The sequence below is a fragment of the Sinohyriopsis cumingii genome, chromosome 1, assembly GCF_028554795.1.
Source record: "Sinohyriopsis cumingii isolate HCF-2022 chromosome 1, ASM2855479v2, whole genome shotgun sequence".
NCBI lineage: Eukaryota > Metazoa > Mollusca > Bivalvia > Unionida > Unionidae > Sinohyriopsis > Sinohyriopsis cumingii.
This window is the reverse complement of record NC_142961.1, coordinates 129,923,086-129,950,587: the sequence shown is the minus strand read 5'-3', so window position 1 is coordinate 129,950,587 and position 27,502 is coordinate 129,923,086. Positions and strand designations below refer to the sequence as shown.

The window sequence follows — 27,502 nt, the reverse complement described above, 5'->3', positions numbered from 1 at the left end:
CGAATAATGCCCCTCCTTGGGGGGTAGTTATACTGATCTCGAACACCAAGTATCAATGTCCTTTTCCTTCCTAGATCATCATCAGCTACTGCTACATCATGTAGCGACAGATGGATGCATAGAAGCGTATGCACCTCTCATGCCTGCTCTTTGTATATTGATTATATAGACGCTTGAACCAGTTCTTCTAAATGACTCGATACTTGAATATGCTCTCTTTTTGCAGACATCGAACGGTCGAATTTCCATCCAAGTTGACGACTTCGCCGATTAAATCTAAAACAGCAATATGCGCCCCAGCATAGAGCGTCTGGTTATCTGCAGCTGTATTTAATATGATTAAGGGTAAATTCCCTTCACCTGTTCTGACCAACGTCCTCGTGAATAGGAGGTCGTGGGGATCACGAAGCTTCTAATATTGCAATATCAGTCAAAAGTCCGGTACAAGTGCGTACGACACTTTCTCAAATATCGTGCAGCGCTGGAACGGTTACTGTGTCTACTACAACTATTAGGATGAATCCTACTTTCAATTTAACAATAAATTATCCCCGTTGTGAGAAAGGCTACTGTTATTAACATCGAAATGACTCGAGTTAATCTTGAGAAATTCCAATCCAAGTAATCCCTCTGCTGGGCTAGCGGCAGCCAGCATTTTATGTCGTCAATGAAACCCATGTCGGGTCTTTACAAAATGTCCGTTCCCATAGACAATAACATAGACTTGCCATTTGTGAAAATGAATTTTCCTCTCACAGTAATCAAGTTTGGCCTTTTCTACGGATTGATCGTCCGCTAGTCTTATCTATATATGACTGTTACGTTAGCTCTTACATTAACCAGGAGATCGACACCAGTTTTTTTTTAAAGGTACCTTCTACATGGAACCGACGTACGCATCCAAAGATCGGTTTCCATGTTTGCAATGTTATTTTTTCATCGTGCGTCCTTGCCTTAAATCTCTGTCATATCCAATGTAACCCAAACGAAAGTGGGGTCGGTTGCGAACTATTTGTATCTGGCTTGTAAGCAGAGCAATGTTTCTTGAAATGATCCAATAGGCCGTAGCCATAGCAAATACGTTTGTCATGATTTATGTCTTTATGTTGGTCAGAGACCGGACTCAGTTGTTTGGTGCACCTTACTTCACTTATATGTTCAGTGACCAATGTTATCAGCTACATAATTTGCTCTCTTGGTTCTCTTTCGCTTGCGCTTGTTCGTTTTCCTGTGTTGAGACTCCACAGAAACTCATTTTACTCCTTGTCGTTGTAGCTCTGATAGCACAAAACGCCTCAGAGTCGACCGCTATATGTGCCTCATCGTTAATCTTAGTGGTTCTAGCCTGTTGCACCTCTAAGGGCATGCCAGCATCGTCCAGGGCAAAATCAAAAACGGCAACGTTTCGAGGCAGTTATCCAATCCACACTATTTGGTTCGAGATTTCAGTGTATATACCTCCACGGAATCTCTTTGTGTAATACATGATAGTGACGATGTCAGTAATAAGAATATATTTTATGTCGAGGATATGTAGTAAGAACGACCTGCTATGACGGACAGAAATTAATTTAATCACTATGGTAAGGGTGTAATGAAGTTTTGTGGGCCATCTGAAATGAGGATTGCAAATGAAATATATTTGGATTATACAAATACTAGACACACTGCTTTAAATTGTTTCATGGACAAATTTTGTGAAGGAGCACATACCATGACGATATCGATACTATAAATGATCACCTAACAGTCATTAAAAACCTTGCCATGATGCAGACTGTAAAGGAGCAAAACAACGCGCATTTGATGCACTTAGAAACTTCATAAATAATCATTTAGCAGATAAATTGCCTTCACATCAGCAACAAAGAAATATGTAGCAAAGCATAAATAGGCATACGCAGAGTCAACATAGATCAAATAAAAAGGAAGTGTTTGAAACAGTACTTTTAGACAAAGATTTGAAACGCTTGTTCAAACTGACATAATGTCAAAAGGCCACGTTAAATGGAAACAAAGCCGCACTTAATGGTACAATTACGTTTCGGAATTATGTAATACACTGATGTACCAAACCTTTAGATTAAGCGAAAAACTTTGTATTTTCCATGAAAACCAGGATGGCAAAATGCCTGATAAGAATGGCAACATGGTTTCAAGAGTGTAAAGTCTGGAAAATCAGGTGATATTTAATAATCTTTGTAGTGAGTCATTTATGGCAACTGGAAATATCAGGGAACCTATTAAAATATATACTTTTAATACCTTATGAGATTGTACATGCTTCTTAGTGTGCTTAACATCTGTTGTAATCGCACCCATTCACAAAAGGAAATATAAACATATGGACAGCAATACCGAGATTTTCATTTGATCAGTCTTTGGCAAAATATTTGCTTTATATTTAAATGAAAGGCAAAAAAAAAAATCAGGACAAATAACAATTTTCTAGGTGAAGGAAAAGCTGGATTTAAAAGTAGATATTCCAATGTAGCTATAAGCACATACCGATAGCAAATAGTTTTTGTTATCCTCTTTGTGTTAATCATGAAAGAGCCTTTAACATTATTGATAGGACATTATCATAAATTAGTGCAGGAAAATATTAGCCATAAGGAGCTTGCGATACTTACAGCCACACAAACAAAGCTTGTGCGAAAACGCCAAATTGGCTTGGAGTACATATAAAACAACTATGTAGTTGGCAAATGCAAGGTTGCCGTTTTTGACCGATTGTTGTTCTACTATTTATAACCGACTTAAAGGTATACATTCATGACCAGAATGACGGTGTAACTTTAGAATTTGCTAAGTTCATTGCATTTTCTTGGATACATATGATGTAGTTGCTTGCATTCGCAAAAATAGCCGTTGAGCTTCAAATAACTCTAAATGCGCTAAATAATAGTGCCACAGGTTCAAACCAAAGCCACACCTGATACAAAATCAAAATAGCAGATTTTTGGAAAGGGAGATATGTGAGAGGATATGAAATGTGGTATAACGTTGTGTGCCTGATAGAGACGGTAACATATAAGTATAGTGGTTGTATATGTTCGTTTAAACACTGCTAGTATATGTATCAAAATAGCAAAAACACTACAAGCAGAAGCAGTACAGGCATTGTAAAGTCTGAAGCATGATTCGCTCTTTGTGGTATATTCTATACTAAAATAACACCAATTTTGAATTATGGTTTATAAGTTTGTAGGTTTTCCAAAGAACTTTACATTGAGGCTGTACATATGTCATTTTGTTAATATCATTCCGGCATTAAACAAACAACACGAATGCATTATGTGTAATGTCAAGACAAGTAAAAGCATATATGGTAGTCAAAAATACTGGCTCAAATGATTAAACGCTACTGATGATAGATTCCCAAAACAAGACCATGACCTACAATAGACATGGAAACAAAGTTTTGTAAATAGGGTCATAAATCTACCATTTTCATGATGAATGGGGATGTTTTGGGGTCATCAAGTTTTTTTTTTAGATGAGAACCATTTTATAATTATAGTTATACAATGTTGTAAAGATACTTTGCTAGAGGGAGAGCAACATTCTATGGAAAGATTACGATGCAATAATAAGATCTGAAATGAGCTGCGTTGTCAATGCAATACAGATCGCCTAAACCTTTCGTAAAGTGTTTGGCAACTGTTCTTGTTCAGAAATGAAACGTTTCCTATAATGGAAATTATAGATAGGTTCCAATATATCCTTATGTAGAAATAATGAGCCAGTTTTGCTTATTATTTGTTATTGCTTGTAATCCAGACTAGTCAATTGTGTTATAAGACGATCAAAGACGAGTATTGTTATTATTATCGATGCGATTACTAATTTTTTGAAGGTTTTGAGATGATCCACGTATAGCATCCATATGAATTGTTTGAACTAGTCCCTATGACTGGCCTACTGACGTTGGTTATAAATGCCGCGATATAAAGTATTGCCTGCCCGTTCTGTAGACCTAATTATGATTACGGATTAAACAAGGTGTCGGCTGCGGGAAACAAACGCTTACATGGATTTTAGACAGGCACTGGTTCTAAAGAGTCCGTTTTTGTGTCTTGATCTTGGCTAGTGATAACTTTAGTGTAGTGGCATTTGCATGGTTGAGGTGGTCGTGTGCATTTTTTATTACGTTGTTCATTACAAGTGCGCCCCTGATTGTGCCGCTGATCTCTGAGACACTCAAGATATAACCAGCGTAAATATACTCTTTGACATTTTATAAGTATGTTGCTTTATGATTTAGATGTAAGATTTCTTAAGTACGTTTTGCCTGTAAACGGTTTCCAGATCTTTTCTGAAACAGTAAAGTGTCTTTCGAAATGATTTTGTCCATGTTTCTGACTACACTTCTATTTACACATATTTGTATAACCGTGTCCTAGGATTAGGTATCTGGGGAGTCGGCTACAAGCATAAATGTATGGAAACTCTTGTTGATGATACCTGACATTGCAACGCCGGTATGGAGAAACCTGAACGCATAGTGTCTTTTCACATATCTTTTTCGAGGTGGGGCATCATGCGGGTGGGTGGGATCAATCACCCTAAGACTATAAGCCCTGGCAATCTCTAGACATGGGCACGCCGAAACCTCTCTGTGTACCATCTTTTGCAAAGAGCGCAATATTATCATTCTGCATTAACTGGTTTGGTGGCCGAAACAACCATATATAATAATACCAACACTAATATGTATTAATTATTTATCCCTTATGTTAAATATTAAATTACCCTCGACTACGTCAGACAGCCAATACTTCCTGACCATAATCTGTATATCGACAAGATTCCAAGAAGCAATTTCTTTAAGGAATATTAAACTTCAAGCTATATAAAGACATTTTTTACTTAGTTTGGCATGCCCAAATTTATTTGTCAGGTCATGGGAAAAATTTTATTTTTGGTATTTTCAAGCAAGTTATGCAGTAGTTAGACATCCTGATGTTAAGATCAAAAACGAAATTAAGGTACCACATAACTGCAATGGAGAGAATTGTTCGTTCTGGTGATAGAGTTATGTCTCTCTGGTTTGCTTTTCAAAGTTTTCTTCAGAATATATATTATGGTATATTCAAAGTTCAAAATAAAGGCAATGAGTTACATTACCCTATTAGTACTCTTGGGATGTAAACATTATTAAAGTAGTACTGGAATTTATTAGATATAGTCAGGTTAATAATGCACATAATTGAATTGTCTCTGTCCCACACAATGATGATTTATGAGAAGGAGTAAGCAATCTTCGGAATTCAGAAACTATGAATCGTGTTGACTAAAATATGTCAAATCCTCAGTCATAGGAAACGAATTAATTAAAAAATTATTACTTGTTTCCAGGTGTGCATACAATTAACAAATACAATCTACCATGATGTTGAAATTGTGAAACAGCATCCTTGCAGGACATACCTTCTCCACTGTTTGAAAAAATAAAATGCTGGAGAACTGTTTCATAGAACCGATTTAACTTGCCTGGAGTTCATCGTGCACTCTTGTATCCGAACTAGATTGTAACTTTCTCATGTGGACCAACTATAGAAAAAATGAATAGTGTGACAACAAAATAAGATTCGGTTTCATTACAAAGAATCGACGACTGCATTTACATTAATTGGAATCGCTAAATCTGTGAAAAAATTTGACCTTTGAAATGATTCTTCCTAATTTCACTGACAGAAAGGACAAATGAAATTTCGGCATTCCTGATTTCAGATCGACTTCATCAATATCAAATGATACCCTTCGCATTGTACTTTTAACTTTAAATATAATTATATGTGGTCTATATAATTATGATGTTTACGTGAATGTCATCATCTACAGCGACACCTCGAAAGATAGCTTAAAGACAATTCGGAAATTCTTTGACAGAATCACTAATGCAAAGTTTATAATTAATTTTATCCAAAAATGAGGTTTTTATGATTGTATTACACTTCGAGGACATCGTGCGGCATGGATACATTAAACCTATTGATATTAAGGTCAAGGCTATTTCTAAATTATATGTGTCTGTCACTAAACATCAGCTGATGCGATTGTTTGGGTATTGCTGGATACTATCGGAAAATTTGAACCTTTTACGAAATTGCTGAACCATTGACAATGTTAATGAGTAAAACAAGAATAAGTTGCATTGGTCTGAAAAATATCAGATTGCTTTTGATCCGTTAATGGCCATACTTAAGAGTGCACAAGTTGTTCAGCTCAAAATTTCAATCATTTAAAATGTATGTTGATGTTGTTCTTTGTGTACGAGCATTATTGATTCAATAATATCAAATGGTGTAAGGCATCCAGTCTACTATATTTCTAAGAAATTAAATAATCACCAGATAAATTATTCGACAATCGCGAAGGAATGTTTGGCTTTCATATTGGAACAGTAAGATGTTGACGTCTACGTTAGTTCAGCTTCTTCTCCGATTAATGTGCCTAGTGATCACAACCCACTCACTTTCACCGTCAAGATAAAACAGAAAGCTGAAAAGGTATTAATGTGAACTTTGATTCTGCAACAATACAATATTGACATCAGGCACGCCAACGGAGAAGACAGTTTAATAGCAGATGTACGTTCCCGTGTATAGAACTAGTATATAGTTTAATGTATTCTTTGTGTCGTTCATAATATTTCGTCCCTGTATTTTTATCACATGTATATTTAACTAATTGCATAATAAATAATTGTCACATGAATCTTTATTTTCCTTTATGATTGGAGGTGTTATATATGTTTAATTTGCATGGATGATTTGTAGTTTTTTGTTAATTTTATACTCACTACATGATGTTAATAATTATGTTCCGGACTTGAACTTATACAAAACTGAGTTCATTATCTTCCTGACCTGATACATTGGTTCTTCTTATTCTGTAGGCAGCAAATACATGGATAACAATTACTTATAAAAAATAATATTTTGCAGTAGGTATTTGTTTTCTAAACTGCTGATTGTGACCTGGTGTCATATAGAAGACTATATAAAAAAATTTCTTCAAATAATTTATTCGTGCTTTAAAGTCTTAACAAAATTAATTGTAATACTGTTGTGTCAATTAAGTTATATGGGCTGAAATGTTGATAATTAAAGTTATTTAATTCAAGCGTTTCCTCTCTGGAAATATAAAGTTATCTGCGTCAATAATATCCTTGTAAAACGAGGTTTAAATTTATAGCGAAATTTTAAATAAGAATTTAATTATTGGATTATATAATTGTATCCAACAGAAGAGTGTTGGTAAAAAACTGCGACACGAGCCACCTCAGACACTTCAACACTTCCAGGATTGTACTTAATTTGGCTTTCCAATAAAGTCTAATCAGATCTTTAATCATTAGGACTTGTGTCTATAATTCTTAGGTCATTATGAATTTAAATCGCAGTACCGTAAGTGCTTTTTTACGTTTTGACTGATATTAGGGAAATAACGATTGGATGGTATTTATAAAAATTGTTGCTCCTCACTCTTTCACATTAATTTTTTTTATGACGATGGAGTCATAATGCCTCGTCGACCATATTGTTTAACTTATGTAAAATGTTAAACATGTTTGCTTTGCTTGAAACATAGGATTTCTAACCTTGGCGTCAGAGTGCTCCAAAATGTGAACCCTATGGATGAACTTAGTATTGATGTAAAACATGTAAAATTTAATACGTCAAATGGCGACTGACTAAACACCTGTCAGTAATATCGGTCATTAATAAATCTTATATTGTACCAATGAGTAACAACATCCTCGTGAAAATATAAAGATCAATACGCTGTATGTATGTTTCATTTATTCATTAATTAATTCGATATTTATCCGGTATTATTCAACATATTGACCATTCGATTTATTTTATATCAAGATACACTTTCTGTAGCATACTATCAAAGGCTTCCTACATCATTGTTCTTCGTATACGTCACTGGCCCATGAACTATTTCTTTCTCATAACTTACATAAATAATTTGTTTCGAGTGCTCTATGGTTATACAAGTAAAATGCTTCGCATGCATTGAAAGTTAATTCTACTCCTCTCTTAAACCAATTCGAAACAACGTTTACCACACACAAACATTTGAGACGTGGCCATTGGGTTGGCCTACCTAATCCATATACATTATTGGATTTAGAAAAGATATCATTGCAATCGCAGAAAGAAATAATTAAATTTAAAACTATGTAAGCGGGTCACATATATAAAAATGTATTCGAGCATTTTAATCAACATATCTTGAATAGGTCGCGAATCAATCGAGAAGAGGTAAAATCAATATTTTTGCAAATTCTACATTTTTGTCGCAACGTAAAGTTGATACTATATGACTAACGATTGCTGAGCCTAATGCATTGGTGATCTGTTCCAGGTGCATAATAGTAAGTGATGATGTATTCGAACTCTTTTATGAGGTTATTAATTACATTGTAATTCCATGGATTCGTCTAATTTTATAGGAAATATTTATATTAATGACAAGACATGCAATATACTGCAATTGATAGCATTAAAATAACTTCCAAATATTGTGTTTTTAAGTACGTTTGTTTGATAAACCATTGTGTTACTAAACGTTTGCCACTTTGATTGGATTTGATAGAATAATTGGATAGCACTGTGTTATACTATGATTCAGGCAATAATCTCAGGATATTTAGATCTCCTTGACGGCACAGTTGTCCCTCCAAAACTCATTAAAGATTTAATGCAGCAGAATAAAATTCTCTCGGACAAGACAATGTATTCAAATGGAGATTGCAAGTGATATATGAGCAGAAATTTAAGTGTCATTGTGTAGCTATGAAAATTCAAATTCGATTTGCAACAAACTCTTAACGTAACGTTTTCTTCTTGAAATGTAATTCATTCTCCATAAGAGTTTAACGATACGTAATCAATATCCTGAATACCAAGTTTAACAGTACTATTATCTCGATATTACTTCCCCTTTAATGTGGACGGTACGTTGTTTATTCATGATAGTCATTATCATCATTAATTCATGTGAGTAATAATAGCCATATTCTTAAATACATATTTGGAATATATATTTCGGTCAGACTGTCAAATTTAATATACACGTATATTGTTCATCATAAACGTGTTCTCTGCTTTAAAATACATGCTCACAAACTAACAACTTCATATTGTCTTATGACAAATATATGTGATGGTTTCTAGTTGTTATGTGCTATAAATTATCAATGTTTAACACCATTCTGTGCACATATCATTTATTTGCATGGTGCTATTATAGTGCGCTTACAGTCCATAAGTCATGTTCTTAAACATTTTGTAGATATGCCAAGAATAGTTTGCTTTCTTATGGCAATGGAACACACGAAGCATGTAACTTGAAGTGGGAGGTCACTAATCTATTGCTATTTTATACAAACATTGCAGATCATAATCATGACGCGGCTGGCTTTTATGAGGTATATACTTATTATGGCAGTCTACCTCTCAGATATCATCAGCTGCCAGCACGAGCCATATGGAGGTAAAACAAATAGAAAACATTATAATATTAATGTAAGCAGTATTTCACAAAAGCACAACTACTGTAAATACAATTGTGAATTGCAAAATTTCAGTGTGACGTCTAACTGAAAGATTGTTGTTGAAAACGTTTTCTCGACGATCAATATTATATTGGTGTGAAATATTTCACCTGAACTGTCAACATAAATATCCCTTGATAAAGTTATTTAGATGCTGATCGTGTAATTATGCAAATACTAAGTTATGAACTTATATTTGACATTTGTGATCGTATAAGGAATAATACGATTCCAATAATGTTATATTTGATGTGTTAATCTGTTCTACTTCAGATAATGTTGCACTGAAGAAACCGGCAATTCAATCATCTACGTACAAAGACAATCAAACAAGCTTTATTGCGTCTCTTGGAGTAGATGGCAATCAGTCAACGAACTTTTATATTGACAAGACCTGCAGTCATACAAATGAACATCAACTATCTGCGTGGTGGACGGTGAATCTCAATGGATTCTTCTTTATAAAGTTCATCAGGGTATATCAATGGATATGTAAGCTTGCTTTCGATTATATTGCATATTTTATATATTGTAGTAACTCAGAATCGTACTGCCTTAAACATGCATGTCTCCTGATTTCTGATGACGATTTCAATCTGAGCGTCATCCATTAAAAGTCCGCGTGTATCATTTATATGCCGGTTAGAGACTTGCAGCCCAAAATGATGCATGGTCTAATAATGCGCGCAAAGAAATATAAAACCTACATGATCAATATGGACCGAAATTGTATATTCAGCATTAAATATAAGTTAATCATTTAGAAGGCTACTTTTTGAAGATTTTAGTAAGTGCGAAAAGAACTATTCTCATCATTACTATCATTTGGAAGATTTAGTTGCGCTTATAAAAATTTCACCAGTGTGTTACTGTTTCCGTATTTAAAGAAAGGGAGTAAGTGCAACTCCTTCATGGTACTCTCCTTCTATTGCATAATTCACAGTAGTGTTTTTAAATTGACGATTATTTTCATGACAAGATCAGCTGCGGAAAAAGGATTTATTTGAAAGGTAATGGCTGTAAATATTGTGGTTGCAAGCAGTTAACCATCTATGGATACAATTAGGAAGGCTTTAGCTGAATTCACACGAGCGACTTTGCAATTTAATTATTATCCTGACCATTAAGATAGTGTCGCTTGCTATAATGTGATTTTCCATTTCAAGAGAAGCAAACTACAGAAGAATGGAAAGTTGTAACTATACAAACTGTATGTCTTATTACAAGGCAATGCTTGCTGATTTATTCACAAAATATATAAACAAAAGCAAACGAAATATATTTTAATGTTTTGCTCCCATAAAGGATTTGAATGTTCCTACGATCGATTTTAAAATGATCCGTGGCAAAACTGACAATTCCAGCACACCCTATCATATCTATTTTTAATGTATTAACTTCTATAAGAACACTGTTCATAACTGGTTCAACTGTGAACAACATCGATGATCGGCATTTAAAATAAGTTAATGATTTACTTACGAGAGTATAATAGAGGAAATCCATTGGATAATATTGAAACGCGATTTTCTGATAACCTGAAAAAAGCAAACGTATCTTCATACGCTTAAGAAATTATATCCAATAAATGAAGGGAAAACGATTGTCAGAAAAGTACTTGAAATGTTATATTTTAGTTTTGAACTTTCAAGGTTATATAAATTATAATTTGATAACTGAAATGAGAGCAAATCATATTAAACAATTCTCCCACACTATGTTTGTGTATATACAAACAAACATACAAACTCAAACTACCTAACACTTGAATTTTAGCTCTACTTCATGTTAACGGAAACGCTTATAAATCTGTTAGTTAACCACACTTTTTGTCGCATTGTAGGGCCAGATGTGGTCAACAGGCTGAATGGTTCGAACATTTATGTTAAATTAGAGAACAACGTATGGCAGCATATATATTTCAACTCGACATCGCCTCCTGCCGTGTTCGATGTGAATGTTACACTCGATGCAAGGATCGGTGAAATAATGCTTAATAATACACAACTCATACAAAATACAAATGAGACTTTTATCTGCATTTGCGAGTTGGAAGTATATGAAGGTAATATTGTTGCAATTAAAATGTTACTATTTTAATCCCCTAAGCTGTTTTCTTTAGTTCTTTGGGAAGGATTTATCATCTCATTTCAAATTAAATCGATTGACTTATGATATATTCCATCATTTTACACATTTCTCCACAGACACATGACCCCAAGTCTTTATAGTCAATGTTCCTCGTTGTATAAACACACGTTTACTTGATTTAGGGGATATTTCGATCTCTTTCGGAATTTTGCATAATAACTTTGGTGTTTTTGTATTATATTTCCAAATTAATCATGATTTTTCAGTTGCAAAAACAGAGAAATTATAATCTTATTTACAAACATTAGCTAGACAAGACGGGTGCCTTTATTCTCTCATTTGTCAATTCCAGCTATTTAGGAAATGGCTATACCAAGAAGTGCAGTCATCCCAGTTGCATTTGCAAGCTAGGAATGGAGTTGTGATTCAATTAATTAGTTTTGCATGAATACTGTATCATCCTTCTAGAACATAATGTATGCAGTAACATGTTACGACTCAAGGTCTTACAAATATGTACAATAATGACAACTAGAAAAAAAAATATTTTATCTACATTCTGCAAAAAAATGAATACTCTAGAAAACAAAAACCCTGAAAATTCAAATGTGACTTTCAGTATATTTAATTAAATTTCAAATAATCCTACATGTCATATAACCAGTCCAAAAATGATGAATATTAATAATGACTTACAATAGTCTTAAACATCATGGAATACAAATATTCTTCAATTCCCTAATATATCAATGACGCAGTCCAGAAAGTCTTTGAATAATTCGCAAATATCCAAAGTAATGTGCTTATCCAAATCGTCAATAAACCCTTTAGTCACTGCAAGGATTAGTTTGGTATAAATGATTCATCTCCGATTTCAACATCAGCAGCACGTCGAGGAACCTGGAAATGATATTTTAAGGTAATATTGATTAAAAGATTAATCCTACTGAACTGATTAATTCCAGGCAAACTTTTATATATACCATACATCCAGGTAGAACAAAACTCAGACATGACTGGGAAATAATCCTTTTCCATTATGATCTCCTCTGCTCAATAAAACAGCGAAATAGACACATTTGGGGATCATCTACGCTGTTTGTTCATGCAGAATGAACTGAAGTAGAACAATTATAACATTAATGCATGTGATCGAGAAGAATCACTGCAAATGGCTATACATTTCTAATACAGAACAGGGCATGGTGGCTGACAATGTGCCAATAAATATTATTGGATAAACTCCGATCATGTAAGTAAAAGCGTCGGTCTCGTCCCATGTAACCAATGTGGAATCAGTGTTGCGAGAAATACTCAATTGCAGAGTGACCATAAATGCCGCAAACCACGAGGAAAACATTGGTATGAATCCTCCAGACTGTTTGTGGTCAATAAACTACCAGGGAAAAAAATCAAGTCATCATGAAAATATCAAATCGCGTGATCGATGGACACAACATACGTACATACATTGTACTAGGGTAAATTTCACTGGCCACGTCAGATTCACTTTTAAATGATTTATCGATTGAGAAAGATTCTGTTAATAATATAATTGGCACAATTTACACCAACAATGAATTCAAACACGAGTCGAAGCTGTTGTTGATGTTTGTTTGATCTTGAACATATTTGGTCACAATTCCAAACTATTTTTCAGAGCTGCATCAGTATTTTCGTGATGCAAATGCGCAGTATAAAGTTCATGACGAGGGAGACGTGTATTCGACGTGGTACAAAGAACAATTACAGCTAATCAAATTTACGATTGTCGCATGAACAATCTACAGGCTCGTGATTATTATTGATTTCCTGACCCCCCCCCCACAATTTTTTTTTCTCACATATACATTTATTTACAGTATCACATACGAATCTTTAATCAGATACAAACTAGATATAATACTTGAAGAACGCAAACGTAGTGAGTATGTTATTCACCTAATGATGTGACGCTGTGGTCGTTGAGTAGACTGGCATCGACGATGTTTACTATAACAATATGTATTCGGTCATCGTGGTTGCACATGGAATTTTTCAGATAGTAGTGGTTTAATCATGCATCGATGTACGCGTATATTTCAATCTGCATTTCGTCTAACTCAGCAACAATACAGCTTTGCAATATCCTATCATTATCATGACAATAACCGGCGATGTTACTGCACGATAACGCCACGGTAGTTTCACGGAAAGTAGCGAACACAACGAACATGCTTCTGGTGGCGTTCATGATGCAACAATACAGCTTTGCAATATCCTATCATTATCATGACAATAACCGGCGATGTTACTGCACGATAACGCCACGGTAGTTTCACGGAAAGTAGCGAACACAACGAACATGCTTCTGGTGGCGTTCATGATGCAACTGAGAAAATTTTGAAACATTATCCAGTATCGGTCTGGTTGTTTGGCAGTGTAGATCATTGTGAATGTATTCTTGATCAACTTGATGTGTCGATCAGCAAATATCCGTCTTAAATATTATCCATGTAATGATAGCGGGAAGGTTGCTGCAGACATACATGAGACACTCAAACTGATTCTACACGAGACAGTTTATATGTGTGGAGCTGATGCGCATTAAGAATTAATGGACGCATAGCTATATCGGTCCATACTTCAAAAGGATTAACGATAAATCCTCAGCATGTATGGGTTATCATCGAAAGCATTCCATTGTCAATAGTTTTCATATCTCGACGAACAGCGAATCGAACATTATAACACTTGTGACCAGTAGTTATTGGTGACAGTAGGCAACCTTTCGATAGCATGACAGCATGCCGCCGCTATCAAATCGTCCCGCATATTACTGAAAATTCACACGCTGATAGCAAAAATATAGCATCATATCGACGATGTGGCGAATACAATGTACGTGTGGCGTAGACTTAGACTTAGACAAACACAATCACTACAGTATATGTAACACAATCACTACAATGTATGTTACGTTCCAAACTGATGTAGTTACCTCAGACCGTACTGTTAATAACGAGACCATCATAACGGTACTTTTATCATGAAATGCGCAACCTTCGTAAGCGCAGGCTTTTCGTGATAATAAATCGCTCGACGCTTTTCTGCAACGGACCATCGTGGGAGATGGTCTGCGTGTTCAAACTCCATATCGGATCAGTTTCACTTTTTGTTCCACCTTCTAGCTCTACAGGCGTGTATAAATATATCACGACAGAGCTTTCAGTGCCCACCATTATTGGTTTAAGATGACTAATCATTGTAGCGGCGCGCACTGTTGTTTCTATTTTGCATTGTGTAACGTCTTCGTTCAATGCAACTACGACCTCAGGAAATCTTTCTACCATTTCTCGTTCATCGTGTACGGAAAAGAATGCGTTGTAAAATTCATTTTTGTTGTGCATATCGTTTTACAAATCATCATTGCATGAGTGAACTGTCAACTCATTAAACGATGGCTTGACCGCGATGAACGTCAACATTGCCCTGGAGTATGTTAACCCGCTTAACTTTCATTAACGCGTTTAATTCTTCGAGAACTCATCCGCCAGAATCAACCGGTAAATAGTTGGTCAACTGTATGGTCCACGTGCTTATACCAACCCGAATGAATTTGCGACGTTGGTGGCTGTTTTGGCTATCAGGGTTTCGTTTCGTATCGGCTGACCTTATCGCCGATGGAGTCAAATTATATTCCCGCGATAATCATAGTGTCGTCTGGATGTTATAAATATCAGCTATTCCTTAACCTCCATATTTGAATGCTCCAAAATGAAAGTTATATATTCTAGCGCAAGCTTCAGATGATCAGGTATGTTATGACTTCGTGACTTGTATGTTATTTGCAAGGTCCGTTTCTTGTGTCCGTTGTATAATGTAGCTATCCTAAATCCGAAACAACGTATCAACGCGGAATGTGACAAAGAAGCTATTATGTGGCAGTCCATGAAACATCTGATTTAGTTCATCAGAATAAAATTTCAACAACCACAACGCAAACGGCCTCTTAAGCGAGTGAACATAATTTGTTTACAAATCAAGAGTGCTGCCGTCTGCGTCCATGGTTTGTTTACAACAGAAAGTAGTTCATATATGCACATGAATGCTTAATGTGTATTGGCGCGCGGGTTCAGTATCAGGAAATACTACACGATTCTGACAATGTAAAGTTAACGCGGGAAAACGAGCATCTAATAAATATAGGTTACTGCATTAGTATGCGGAAATATGAACTAATGTTTTGGATGGAACACTGCACGACCTTGGGAATGCAGTATATCCATCCGACAGAACGAGTTCGTATTTTCCCATACAAATGCAGTAACTTTTTTATTATATGCTAATTTTTTTAATTTTACCTAAGGCTTAATTATACAAACAAAATGCACTACAATAAACAACGTACATGAATGTATGTCGTATTCCAAACTAAATGAACAAGAGCATATTCATCATTACACAACAACATTATTACTGCGCACATAACTCTGCCCATATACATTTGAACTTAGTCGCGCGTTCGATATAGCTTTCAAATGAAAATAGCGTGTCTAGTTTTTTAGAATATAAATTAGTTCGTTTATGCATGTGAATGCTATATGTGCATTGGCGCGCGGGTTCAGTATTGGGTAATACTGCACGATTCTGACAGTGTAAAGTTAACGGGGGGATGAGTATATAATAATATACAGTTTATCTGAGGTAGGCGCACTCTCTACGCGTGAGGCTACCAGCGTGTTGATTGAACCATCGGACAATACAAGATCTAAAATATATTTGACTTTGTGATTGTATCTTAATATAGCAATGACATGATGCCTGATTATTGTAAAGGTTACGGCTGGATCATTGACAACGTTTCCGCTCTTACACGTTCGCTAATACATCAGCTAAAACTAGAGATCAATTACACGAAAGCCAAGGCAATATAATCACATAACTCTCAAAGACATAATACGTATTCTGAAAATAGGCGTTGCTATAATCAATAAAAGAATTACGAAGGACGATTTAGGACCTGTCACCATGAACGCACTTTTATTTTGCGTTATATCATGATATATGAAAGGACACACCTGCATTGCTGTTCATGTATGTGCATTAAAATCACCTGACATCGTTTCGCACGAGATCATGATATATCCATCAATATTCACTGACACATTCCTGCGAAAAGCACGTTGTCTTCCTCATATGCATTGATTATTTTCGATAATATTTAATAATACGATACTGTTTCTAATTGATTTCTCAATCTGTGGAATAAATCAACATGGCAGGTTCCTCCATGTGTTTAGTGTTTTTCGTTTGTTTTGGCTAGGGACAGGTTCTAGCCGATAATATTTTTTGAGACGGTATTTTCGTGATTTGGTTTTATCTGAATCTTTGGTAGCCATAAATAATTTACATTAAAATGTTTTCAGCAGGATTCGTTCTATTGTCAACAGTGCCATACAAAACAGGATTGAATTATTTGTTTAATAACTTACTTTTTCTAAAACATTTGCTTGAAGCACAAGGAGAAAGATTATGAGACATTTATAATGGAAAATTCCACACTAATGATAAACAATGCACTGCTTATGATGTTAAAAACTTATATTCTACGTAACCATCTTGTTTGCAATATACAATCATGGACATAGCATACATTTGTATATAAAACGCAATTAGGCGGAGCATATTATACAAATATAAATGACAAGTTGAATTTATTGTCTTAGTAATATTTCATTTAGAAGATACTATGGTGTTTAAAACATAAATGTACATAATGCCAAGGTGTAATCCATTTACATTAGATGAATTAATTTTCCATATGCAACTGAAATGTAGTTATAAATATCAGAGCTGAAACAAGGTCGGCATAGTTCGATACCACTCCCCTTCATGCATACAGATTGAGAAAATGAACCAGAGGAGAATGAAATGTGTTTACCATCCATCATTGTACAAGGAATAAATATTAGTTTGTAGGAAAACATCGCATTTTTTTTTTTTCAAATTCTATTACAAACGTCATTCCATAACTTTTTCAGCAAACTGCAGCAACATACTTTATTGCATGGTCTCCACTGGAAAATAATATACGATTGAAACGTTTCTAACATGCTTCATTTATTATTAGACATGTTTCAAGTAAATTTTATTTTCATTTACTATGTTTCGATAAATAATATTAATAATAATATTAAAAATAATAATAATAATGATAATAATAATTATAATAATAACAATAATAATAATAATGATAATAATAATCGTAATAATATTAATAATAATGAGGACTATGTATCGCCTAATCTTTAGAAGCTCTAAGCCCTTTACAATATTAGAAAACACCTTTAAGATAAAAAAATATCATAATATTATTACGAAAGCAAACATTATGAAAGTAGAAAAACATTAAAAAATAAAATAACATGCTGATAACATTTCAGGTAGGAAACATTATTAGTTCTTTAAGTTTGTTATTGCAGTCGAAATAAGTGAGTTTTGAGAGCCCTCTTAAATGTGATCAATGTGTCTTGTGTCTAAGTTCAGTGGGCAATTCATTCCACGTTGCTGGGCCCTAGTATGCAAAAGAACGCTGTACATATGACTTTGTTTTCATAGTGGGAATAATGAGTATACGATTGTCAGAAGAGGAGCGTAAGTATCTTGCTGTTGTGTACACATGGGTGAGATGGGATAGGTATGTTGGACTAGAGTCCGACAGTGTAACGTAGCACAGAGAACAAATTTTGTGTTTGATTCTGGATCAAATGGATAGCCAGTGTAGGGTACAAAGCAGCGGGGAGGTGTGCTCTGATCGTGGTACTCTAAGTATGATCCGAGCAGTTGTGTTTTGAACTTTTTGAAGTTTCTGGAGTAGATATCGAGATGAACCAGACATAATTGAGTTACAATAGTCCAGTCTTGAAAGTACTAATAACACATGAGTGTTTTAGTGGCATAAACTGAAAGATATTTGTGAATGGAGCTGATACGTTTCAGCTCAAGATATGCAGCCTTGCTTGTGTTCATGACATGTTAGTGCAATGTGAGAGTACTGTCCAGAGTAACATCTAGATTTCGTACTGATTATGTGAATTAAGTGTTGGCGTTGCTGATATTTATTGTTTGAGGTAAAGGATGAGAATGAGAAAGTATCTTTGTTGTGATCAGAATGGCCTCAGTTTTATCATCATTAATCTGGAGCTTGCTACAGGTCATCCATTATTTCACATCGGAAATGCACCTCTCTACACCTTGGATGGTAGCATCAACTTCAGTTGGGTGGCTAGATTTGTATATGTTGGTGTCACCAGCATACCATTGGTGAGACGCTCAATGATGATCTATGACAATTGAGAGCGGCTGAGTGTATTGAATGAAGAGAACATTTCCAAGAACAGACCCCTGCGAAACACCACAAAATAGATTAACTTGGCTGGAGTGTATTCCATTTGCAGATACAAATTGTGTCCCGTTGAGTAAGTAGGACCTGAGCCACAGTAAGGTTGTATCATGAATGCCAAATACATGCTGGAGACGGTGAAATAATATATCATGGTTTATTATGTCAAATGCTGCAGACAAATCAAGGAAGGTGAGGACTGTAATCTTTCTGCTATCCAACGCAGAGAGAATGTCATTGACTACTTTTAGAAGAGTTGTTTCAGTACTTTCGCAAGGGTGATATGCAGCTTGTACATTGCTAAAAGGACTGTTTGAATTATATGAGATACAAGCTGGGAAAGAAGAACCTTTTCTAAAATTTTTTATATAAATGTGAGTTCTTTAAATCATTATCGTATAGTAATGTTTTTTTTCAGCAGAGGCTTTACAATGGCATTTTTGAAAAATGATAGGAATTCCCCAGATGAGAGAGAAGTATTAATAGCATCAGTTATTGACGGCAATACTGTATTTAAGCACTCAAGCAACAGTGATGATGGAATTGGATCAAGTTCACTTGACTTTGGTGCACTCTTCGTCACGATTGTATGTACGAAGTCCATAGAGAAAGGTTCAAATGCTGTTAATGGTTGCCGCTCAAATTCTTTATGCTAACTGTATGGTGACGACGAGTCAATTGAAATTGTGGTGTCAACCTTATCTCTAATGGTTTGTACTTTGTCATGGAAGAAATTTGTAAACTTGTCCGGAAGGTCGACTGGAGAGAAGGTAGTTGGAATTGGTTATGATTTGTTCCTTGACATTAGCTTGTTAGTAATCTCGAAGAGCTCTTTGCAGATGGAAATTTCCATGATCTTAGTAGTGTAGTACAATAATTAAATTCTTGCATTTCTTTATTCTTAAGATAAAGTTCTACTTGTCTTATTCAAATAAAATATCCTTAATAATGAAAAATGCCAAGCAAATTAGCAAAAAATTTGGAAGGATTATGAAATATTTTCATATCTAATCGTTGTATTCTTTTTCATTCCTAAAATACCTCATCTTATATAACAGTAATTCATATATATATATATTGGAGATAAAATGGTTCAAAGTGAATAACTTCTCTTCTCCCAAGGTGATAACTTTATACATTTAACTTTTGGTATTGATTTTAATTTGCAGTTATTGAATGTTCTCCATATATAATACCAAAAGGACGTTTCAAAGTTGTTAAATTGGGGGACTCAAGACAGAACTTTACTTATGGAGCAAAACTTACTGTCACCTGTGAGGAAGGGTACCATTTATCAGAAGGTGTAGTGAGACTTCAAGAACCTGAGAGTATCATAGAATGCACAGCAAATAAATCTTGGTCTAAGCATTTGACGTGTTCTGGTAATTATTAATTTTCTTTTATTTTTACAATATCCTAAATAGCTTATTTTATAACCCCCATACCAAGCTGCATAGAAGCTTCATGCAATCTATGGAAGCAAATGACGATAAACATTTTCCTCTTTGGTTGTAGTTTGCATATTTGGACATTATAATCGTGGTATTTATATAACGTGTTTTGATGCGTTGACTCTGGTTTAATTGTATTTAATTATTTTGTTAGTTAATGTTATCATTATACTTACATGGCAAAATTCTACACACAAATAGAGAGAAAGAGAGAGAGAAATCATAATGACCTTTATGTCTTAATGCTCTTTTGATGGACATGCAAGTTAGAAATGACTTTACTTCCATACACCTTAATGTACCATTTCCTTAAAATATACTATGTTCAAAACGTATTTATCGGCAAGTTAATGCGAATGAGAAACAAAATTTAATATGCTTTAGAACAAAACGTTAGTATATGGTATCAGTTTCATAAATATAAGTTTAAAATTTAATTTTGTATGCAAGATTGTTATATATATATATATATATATATATATATATATATATATATATATATATATCTGTGTGTGTGTGAGAGAGAGAGAGAGGAAGTTGTTAAGTTCTAGCCGTATGAACAATGACGTATATATTATTTCAAAGAACGTTTAAAGCATCATAAATGCGAATATTGAACAAATCAATAAGAGATAAAGATTTAACATGTTATTACGTCTAGTCAAAGTTTAAAATGAATTGTATCATCATAATTTATAAAATTAACGTGATTGTGATAAATCGTTCATTTTTAACATCAAGGACCAGAAGAGACAATAAGATATTATAGCCTGACAATTGTGTCTGCATTGGAAAAGTAAAGTGCACTTTCCACAAAGCTTGTGTTCCTGTGTGGATGATACGGTTGCTACTTGTCAAAGGATAAGTAAGTGAACAGAACTCATCCATATATGGGAATATATGCACATATAAATGTTGAAAGAAAGAAGACCTGTATGATATTTAAATTATTAGCGATCAAAACACGTAAGGTTGAACAATCTGAATCGAAGAAGTAAATGGGCATTGCAATGGCTATCTCCTCAGTTTCGATGGTTCGATTGTAACTACGCAAGTCTTCCGCAATTAAAAGACGCAAATCACCAATATGACATTAGCTATTAATGTATCTTCTTATTGTATCTAACGTATCAAATCTCTGAAAACAGAACAACTTTGAGTGTGGTTTGCTTAACTTGTTCCTAAACGTCTACCATTTGTCTGCCTGGTCTTTGTGGTAAATTGAGCTAATGTAACAACTACTGGAAATATGAGTTGATTCCATGTACATAAATAGCTGCTATTTAGGTTGCTCAGCAATCATATTGGTTCTCCAATCTTTCACTGAAATATGTCGACATTAACTAACAGCAACGGCTGCATAGCGAGTCATTCATATCACTTTTGATCTCAGTAGCCGTCCGAAATAATTCTCCTTGGGAACTCATTATTTGCCATTAAGTGACTTGTCGAAGACAGAAACAGAACTATAAGTAATTGCTGTTTTAGTATTACCAAGTGACAATTAGGATGAGTTTGCTAGCAAAACGTTATGTTGTTCCATTTCGAAAATGCCCCAGTAGATACACTTGGAACACGAAGCTACATGGAAATAGACATTCAAATAATGCAACCCATTTTCCTGGAATTAAAACACTTTCGACTATGAGATATGGGCGTAATAATTTAAAAAAATAAGAATAATACTGATCCTTGTTAATACGAAATAGAAAACAGCAGCAGCTAATTCCAACCTTAATATACATTCCTGTAGAATATTATTATAATGATGGATATTTCTATCGCATCGACCTTTTAGGATTAGCAAAAGAGTAGCTAATGTTCGCCAAAGTTATATTAGTGAGTTCTATTGAAGAACGTCTTATCGCCTCAGATTGGATTTTTCTCCAGGCAAAACGTTGTAAATCACATTTTCATCGCCACTATTCATGGCGGAAAGAACTGTATGGTCAATAGTAATGACATGGAGAAAATTGAACACTTTTGAAGAAATATGAAACTGCTGGAAGGACTGACGTAAAAATTAATTCGTACTCTACTCCACAAGAAGGGCAAGAGAGACGACACGTCTAAAACACTACAAACATGACATATATGCCCATAATAAAGAATATTGAAATGAGAACACCATGTAACATTATTTTGTATTCCTGCGTAATAATTGTTACTTCCTAATTGCTTATGTCTCAAAAGTATAGCAGATGGTTATTATGTCCCACAAACTTTGCTTTTGTTACCAGGACTGTGATATTTTTAAATTCACCGATTTTCCAGAACATTCCAGATAGAGTCATTGCTGAGTAAACTTGAAGTAACTTCTAGAACGTTCTGTAACTTTCAAGCAATATCAATATTTATATAAATACAGGGGCCTTAAGCCTAGCAGCTCAGTTTATTTCCAGTTTCTAATGGATACATATCTGCATTTTTATGCGATGGCATCAATATGCTCGAAAGCAGCTGGCAGACGCATTTTGATATGTCTGCGACCAAATTATCAAGACAAGAGCGACAATTTACTCCGTCAAAGCATCTGCTAAGATGTGTGAGGCCTACAAGGCATGTTTCGGCATGCCTGTCGGGGATCAAGACATTATCTGGGCACCTCATTTCACCTGCGAGCACTGGAAAACAAATATGGAAGGTACGATGGAATATTGTTGCTCGGATCTTTATGTTCTAACATTTGTTAAACATTTTTAAATAATAAAAGTGTTTAATTTTAAAATGTGTTTCAATGTTCAATGTTATTCAAAAAAAATATATTAAACAAATGTTGCGAAAATCTCTTACACATTAGTCATGGGTAAAATATATGTATTTTTGTAGGATGGTACAGAGGGGAAAGTAAGTCATGAAGTTTGCTATACAAAGAATTTGGCGGGAACCCACGGACTACTCAAGAAGCTGCTACTTCTGCATGGTGGATACTTGCAAACGTTGAACTGGCACGCAAGCACTTATTATCACTTATCCCGACCTTCCATCATCCATCGCCCTGGTGCATCACTGCCCTGAGCTCCCCGTACCTACTCCTCCGGCTGTAGAAGAGAGCAGTAAGTCAGATAGTCAGGAAGTCATTGTAGATCCATATGACATTTTCATACGTGGAGCTGATGAGAGAAACCCATACAACCCTAAAAAAAGACTTCAACGACTTGATCAGCGATCTTAGTCTCACCAAGTCCAATGCCGAGCTTTTGACGTCTAGGCTGAAGCAGTGGAACTTGTTGGAAGAAAGTGTGCAGGTCGCAGATCAGATGAAGAGTCACCACGTTTTTTACAGTGTTATGACCAGTTAAGAAGGGCTCTGCCTCTGCCACAATGTGTTCTGTCTGCACGAGGCAATCAACATCGTCTGAAACCATAAAGAGTGGCGCTTCATTATTGTCAGCTCATCCAGAAGCATCAAAGCCATTCTGCTCCATAAGGGGAACAGGTATCAATATCTTCCCCTGGCTCACTCGGTCCACCTCAGAAAGTATTACAACAGTATGCATACCTTGATGGATGCATTGAAGTATGATGTGTACGGCTGGGAGGTCATCGGAGACATACAAATTGTGGCATTCCTAATGGGTCTCCCAGGTGGTTTTACCACGTTCCCTGCTATCATTGCCTTCGGGACGGCAATGACACAGGCAGGACTGGCCACAACAGACAGAGTTCTCTGTGGGGAGGAACAACGTCAAGTGGGAGCCACTGGTGGATCCCCTGAAGGTGATGATGCTACCACTGCACATCAAACTGGTAATTTGTAAGAACTCTAGCTAAGGAGTCGGCAGCCTTCAAGTACCTTAAAGACTTCTTCCCTAAGCTGTCTAAGGCAATGGTTAAAGCAGGTGTCTTCGTTAGACCACATAGAAAGAAGATCATTGAGAGCAATGGATTCCCCAAGAAGCTGACTAGTAAGAAGAAGGCGGGATTGGAACAGCTTTATCGCAGTGGTTCGTGGCTTCGTGGGCAATCACTAGGCCTAAAACTATGTGAAGCTGTTTGAGACTCTAGTGAAGAACTACGGCATGATTAGCTACAGGATGTCCCTCAACGTTCATATCCGTGATGCTCATCTTGATGAATTCAAGGAGAACCTGGGAGCGTAGTCGGAGGAGCGAGGGGAGTGATTCCATTAGGATATACTGGAGTTTGCACGCGCTACCAAGGACTTTATAACGAGAACGTGATGGTAGACTACAGTTAGGGGCTGATTCGTGAAAATGAGTCAGAGTATAATCGTAAATCTCGACGAACTACTCACTTCTAAATATGTTGGGGTCATTTTTGTATTACGGTAGTATACATACAAGTTAATTGCTATATAGGTCTTGCTTGTTCTGACTTTATGGAACGAACATAAACAAATTCGCCCGCTTTAAGACAATTTGATAATAGCACTCTCCTGGTCACAAAAACGATGCTTATATAGACTAATATTCATTTCATATGCTTTTTAGGAATATTCAATTACTAAATAACACTTACTACAAAGGAAAAAGAGGTATGTTACATAGCGTAAGCAGTGAAAGGTTTAGATGCGTTTCACAAGATAATGTATCAAGATTCTTGTAAATATATGAATTCAGAACTCCACATATTTGCCATGTCAACAAAGGGGAAGACGATCTGGCAATTTGTCGTCAATATCGAGTCCAGCTCCCATCGTCTTGGAAATCAAAGGATAAACGTAAGATTAAATTAAGCTGATTAAAATTTATTTGTAACTGACAAAGATCTAAACAAGACAGCACCAATCATGTCGACACGTTTACGCACCCCTTGTTCAGTTAGTTGGATATGTACTGGAGCAACACACTTGTTACAGCAGCAAGGAATCATATCTTTATCACTGTTTTCAGAAAAAATAACTTCACGCACGTTAAAGAAGCCGAGAGTAAACATATGGATGCTTCGTTGGCGTGGAAACCTAACAATTATGCAAGTTTTAAGAAAGAAATATTTGGCTGTGGATAATCATCACCAAAATAAATGCAATACAGATGTGGTTTACAAAACACGGCATGTATACACTTGGACAGTTGGTGCTTGTCAAATGTTTGCTGAATGACTATGATGTACGTTAGAGATTGACTCAAAGTAATGTAGTCTTCGAGTTGATTGCAAGTGCCATCGAGTACGAAAGTGTCATCCAAGACGACAGGCTATGTTTTTTCCTAACCTCAGGTGATAAACGACATAGCAAGACTGTGCAGATGCCGGGCAAAGTATCCACAACAATTAATGGGAGCTAAATCGTTGACAGTTGCCCGTGATCTCCGATACGAGGTCAAGATTTACATCTTCCAAAGGCAAGATCTTACACGTTTGTTTATTGACATCTTATTCAATTCTTCTGTCAACGAAACTACTGAGCAAAATCATTTTATGTTCCAACACTTCAAGACAGAATTCATCTGAGCTGGCTAATATGTTTGCTCAGAACACTTACTAAAAATCTTGGTTTGTGGGCATTTGATTTCACCTTGGCAACGAGAAGGGAAATTTCCCTCCAATAAAATGAGGATAACTATTTGTTTAACTTCAATTTACCCAGCCCTAGTGCAAACATCGAACTATATCTTACATGCAGAATTCGATAATACAATGGAAATCAGACGGATTGGGAGACGTGTTCGTAGACTACAAAAACATGGAACACAAACCATAGAAACCGGTGAGCATGATGCTACATATCCAAACAGCAGTCGCAGACCACACGTTGAGAAGTGAAATATATACTCAAGATGTCAATATAGCGATACCATGAACATCATTTGTCTGCTGTTTTGATCGACAACTGGCTGAAATAGTCCCACTCCAGACCAAAGAGCATTGTCATTGTTGTCAACTAAATCATCAGCCATATACATCATGACACATGACTGAGTATGGGTCAAGAAGAAACGTTGGAAGTATATATTGTCGAAACATGGACCCTCGATTAAAACAAGAAGATCGCGATATATATTATATAGAATTATGTGGCCATTTCCTAATATTTGTTATTTTCTCGGAACCTAAATGCATGGAAGATCTCTCGTCACGCAGTGCTAATAGTTCCAGTTTATCGGTTTACTTGATATACCTCTTGAAGGAAATATTCGTGCGGATTCATTACTTTTTTATCTTCAAATAGTGAATACAAAGGACCGTTTTCTCATATCGCATCATCGCGGATTCAAATGATGAGTGTTAATATAACCTTTCTTGTCGGCAATGGAAAGACTGTCAAGCTCTTGTTATAAAGACAGATGACATTCAGCACCCAGGAACACATTGGGTAACCGTTTACTTATAAATGTTCAATATTTCTATATATATGGAATATCACCTTTGGAGGACAGTATTATGAAAATGAATGATGCCCCCACTTAATTCAATATTGTGAGCTTGCAAGGATATGATTATATAATAGTGTCTGCATTTTTATAATGGACGCCGTTTTCGATTTTATTTATTTTTTTAGTTCAGAAACGTGGTGGTCATTGATGACAAAATACCACAGTAATTGATCATAAAAAACAAATTGTACGAGAAGAGGAAGTGACTAATTCTAATTCTTGGTCTTCATTGATTTGCTGATACTTAAGTTAGAGATTATTTTTTAAAATACTTCGTATATCACTTTCTATATTAAATGTTTGTTGGACCGCTCCGGTGGCTTGGTGGTTAGAGCGTCCGCCTCGGATGCGGGAGGTCGTGGGTTCGATCCCCACCGAGTCATACCAGAGACTTAGAAAATGGTACTAACAGCTGCCTCTCTTGGCATTCAGCATTAAGAGGTTAGTGTTAGGACTGGTCGGCCTGGTATCAGGATAATGTGACTGGGTGGGACATCATGCTACATGTCTGCGGCATGATGCCCCAGTGCTAGACATCACTATAAACTGCAACATTGCAAACATCGTAGCGATATGATTGAAAAATTGTTAATGCTACGTTAAAAATCAAAATCACATCACATCACAAATCACAAATGTTTGTAGTGCCTGCCTCCTTACA

At 35.5% G+C, this 27,502-nt stretch overlaps 1 protein-coding gene across 1 annotated transcript in view; it reads left to right on the top strand.

Moving 5' to 3' along the window:
* The first annotated feature begins 218 nt into the window (after positions 1-218).
* The window catches only part of LOC149807853 (uncharacterized), a 64,035-nt gene continuing 36,751 nt past the window's right edge, over positions 219-27,502 (top strand). Inside the window, exons 1-5 of the mRNA XM_089947197.1 lie at positions 219-345; positions 9,420-9,516; positions 9,851-10,069; positions 11,421-11,642; positions 20,222-20,434. Of these exons, the coding sequence (XP_089803323.1) occupies positions 9,429-9,516; positions 9,851-10,069; positions 11,421-11,642; positions 20,222-20,434 (742 nt within the window). The 5' untranslated portion in view covers positions 219-345; positions 9,420-9,428. The remainder of the gene's footprint in view (positions 346-9,419; positions 9,517-9,850; positions 10,070-11,420; positions 11,643-20,221; positions 20,435-27,502) is intronic.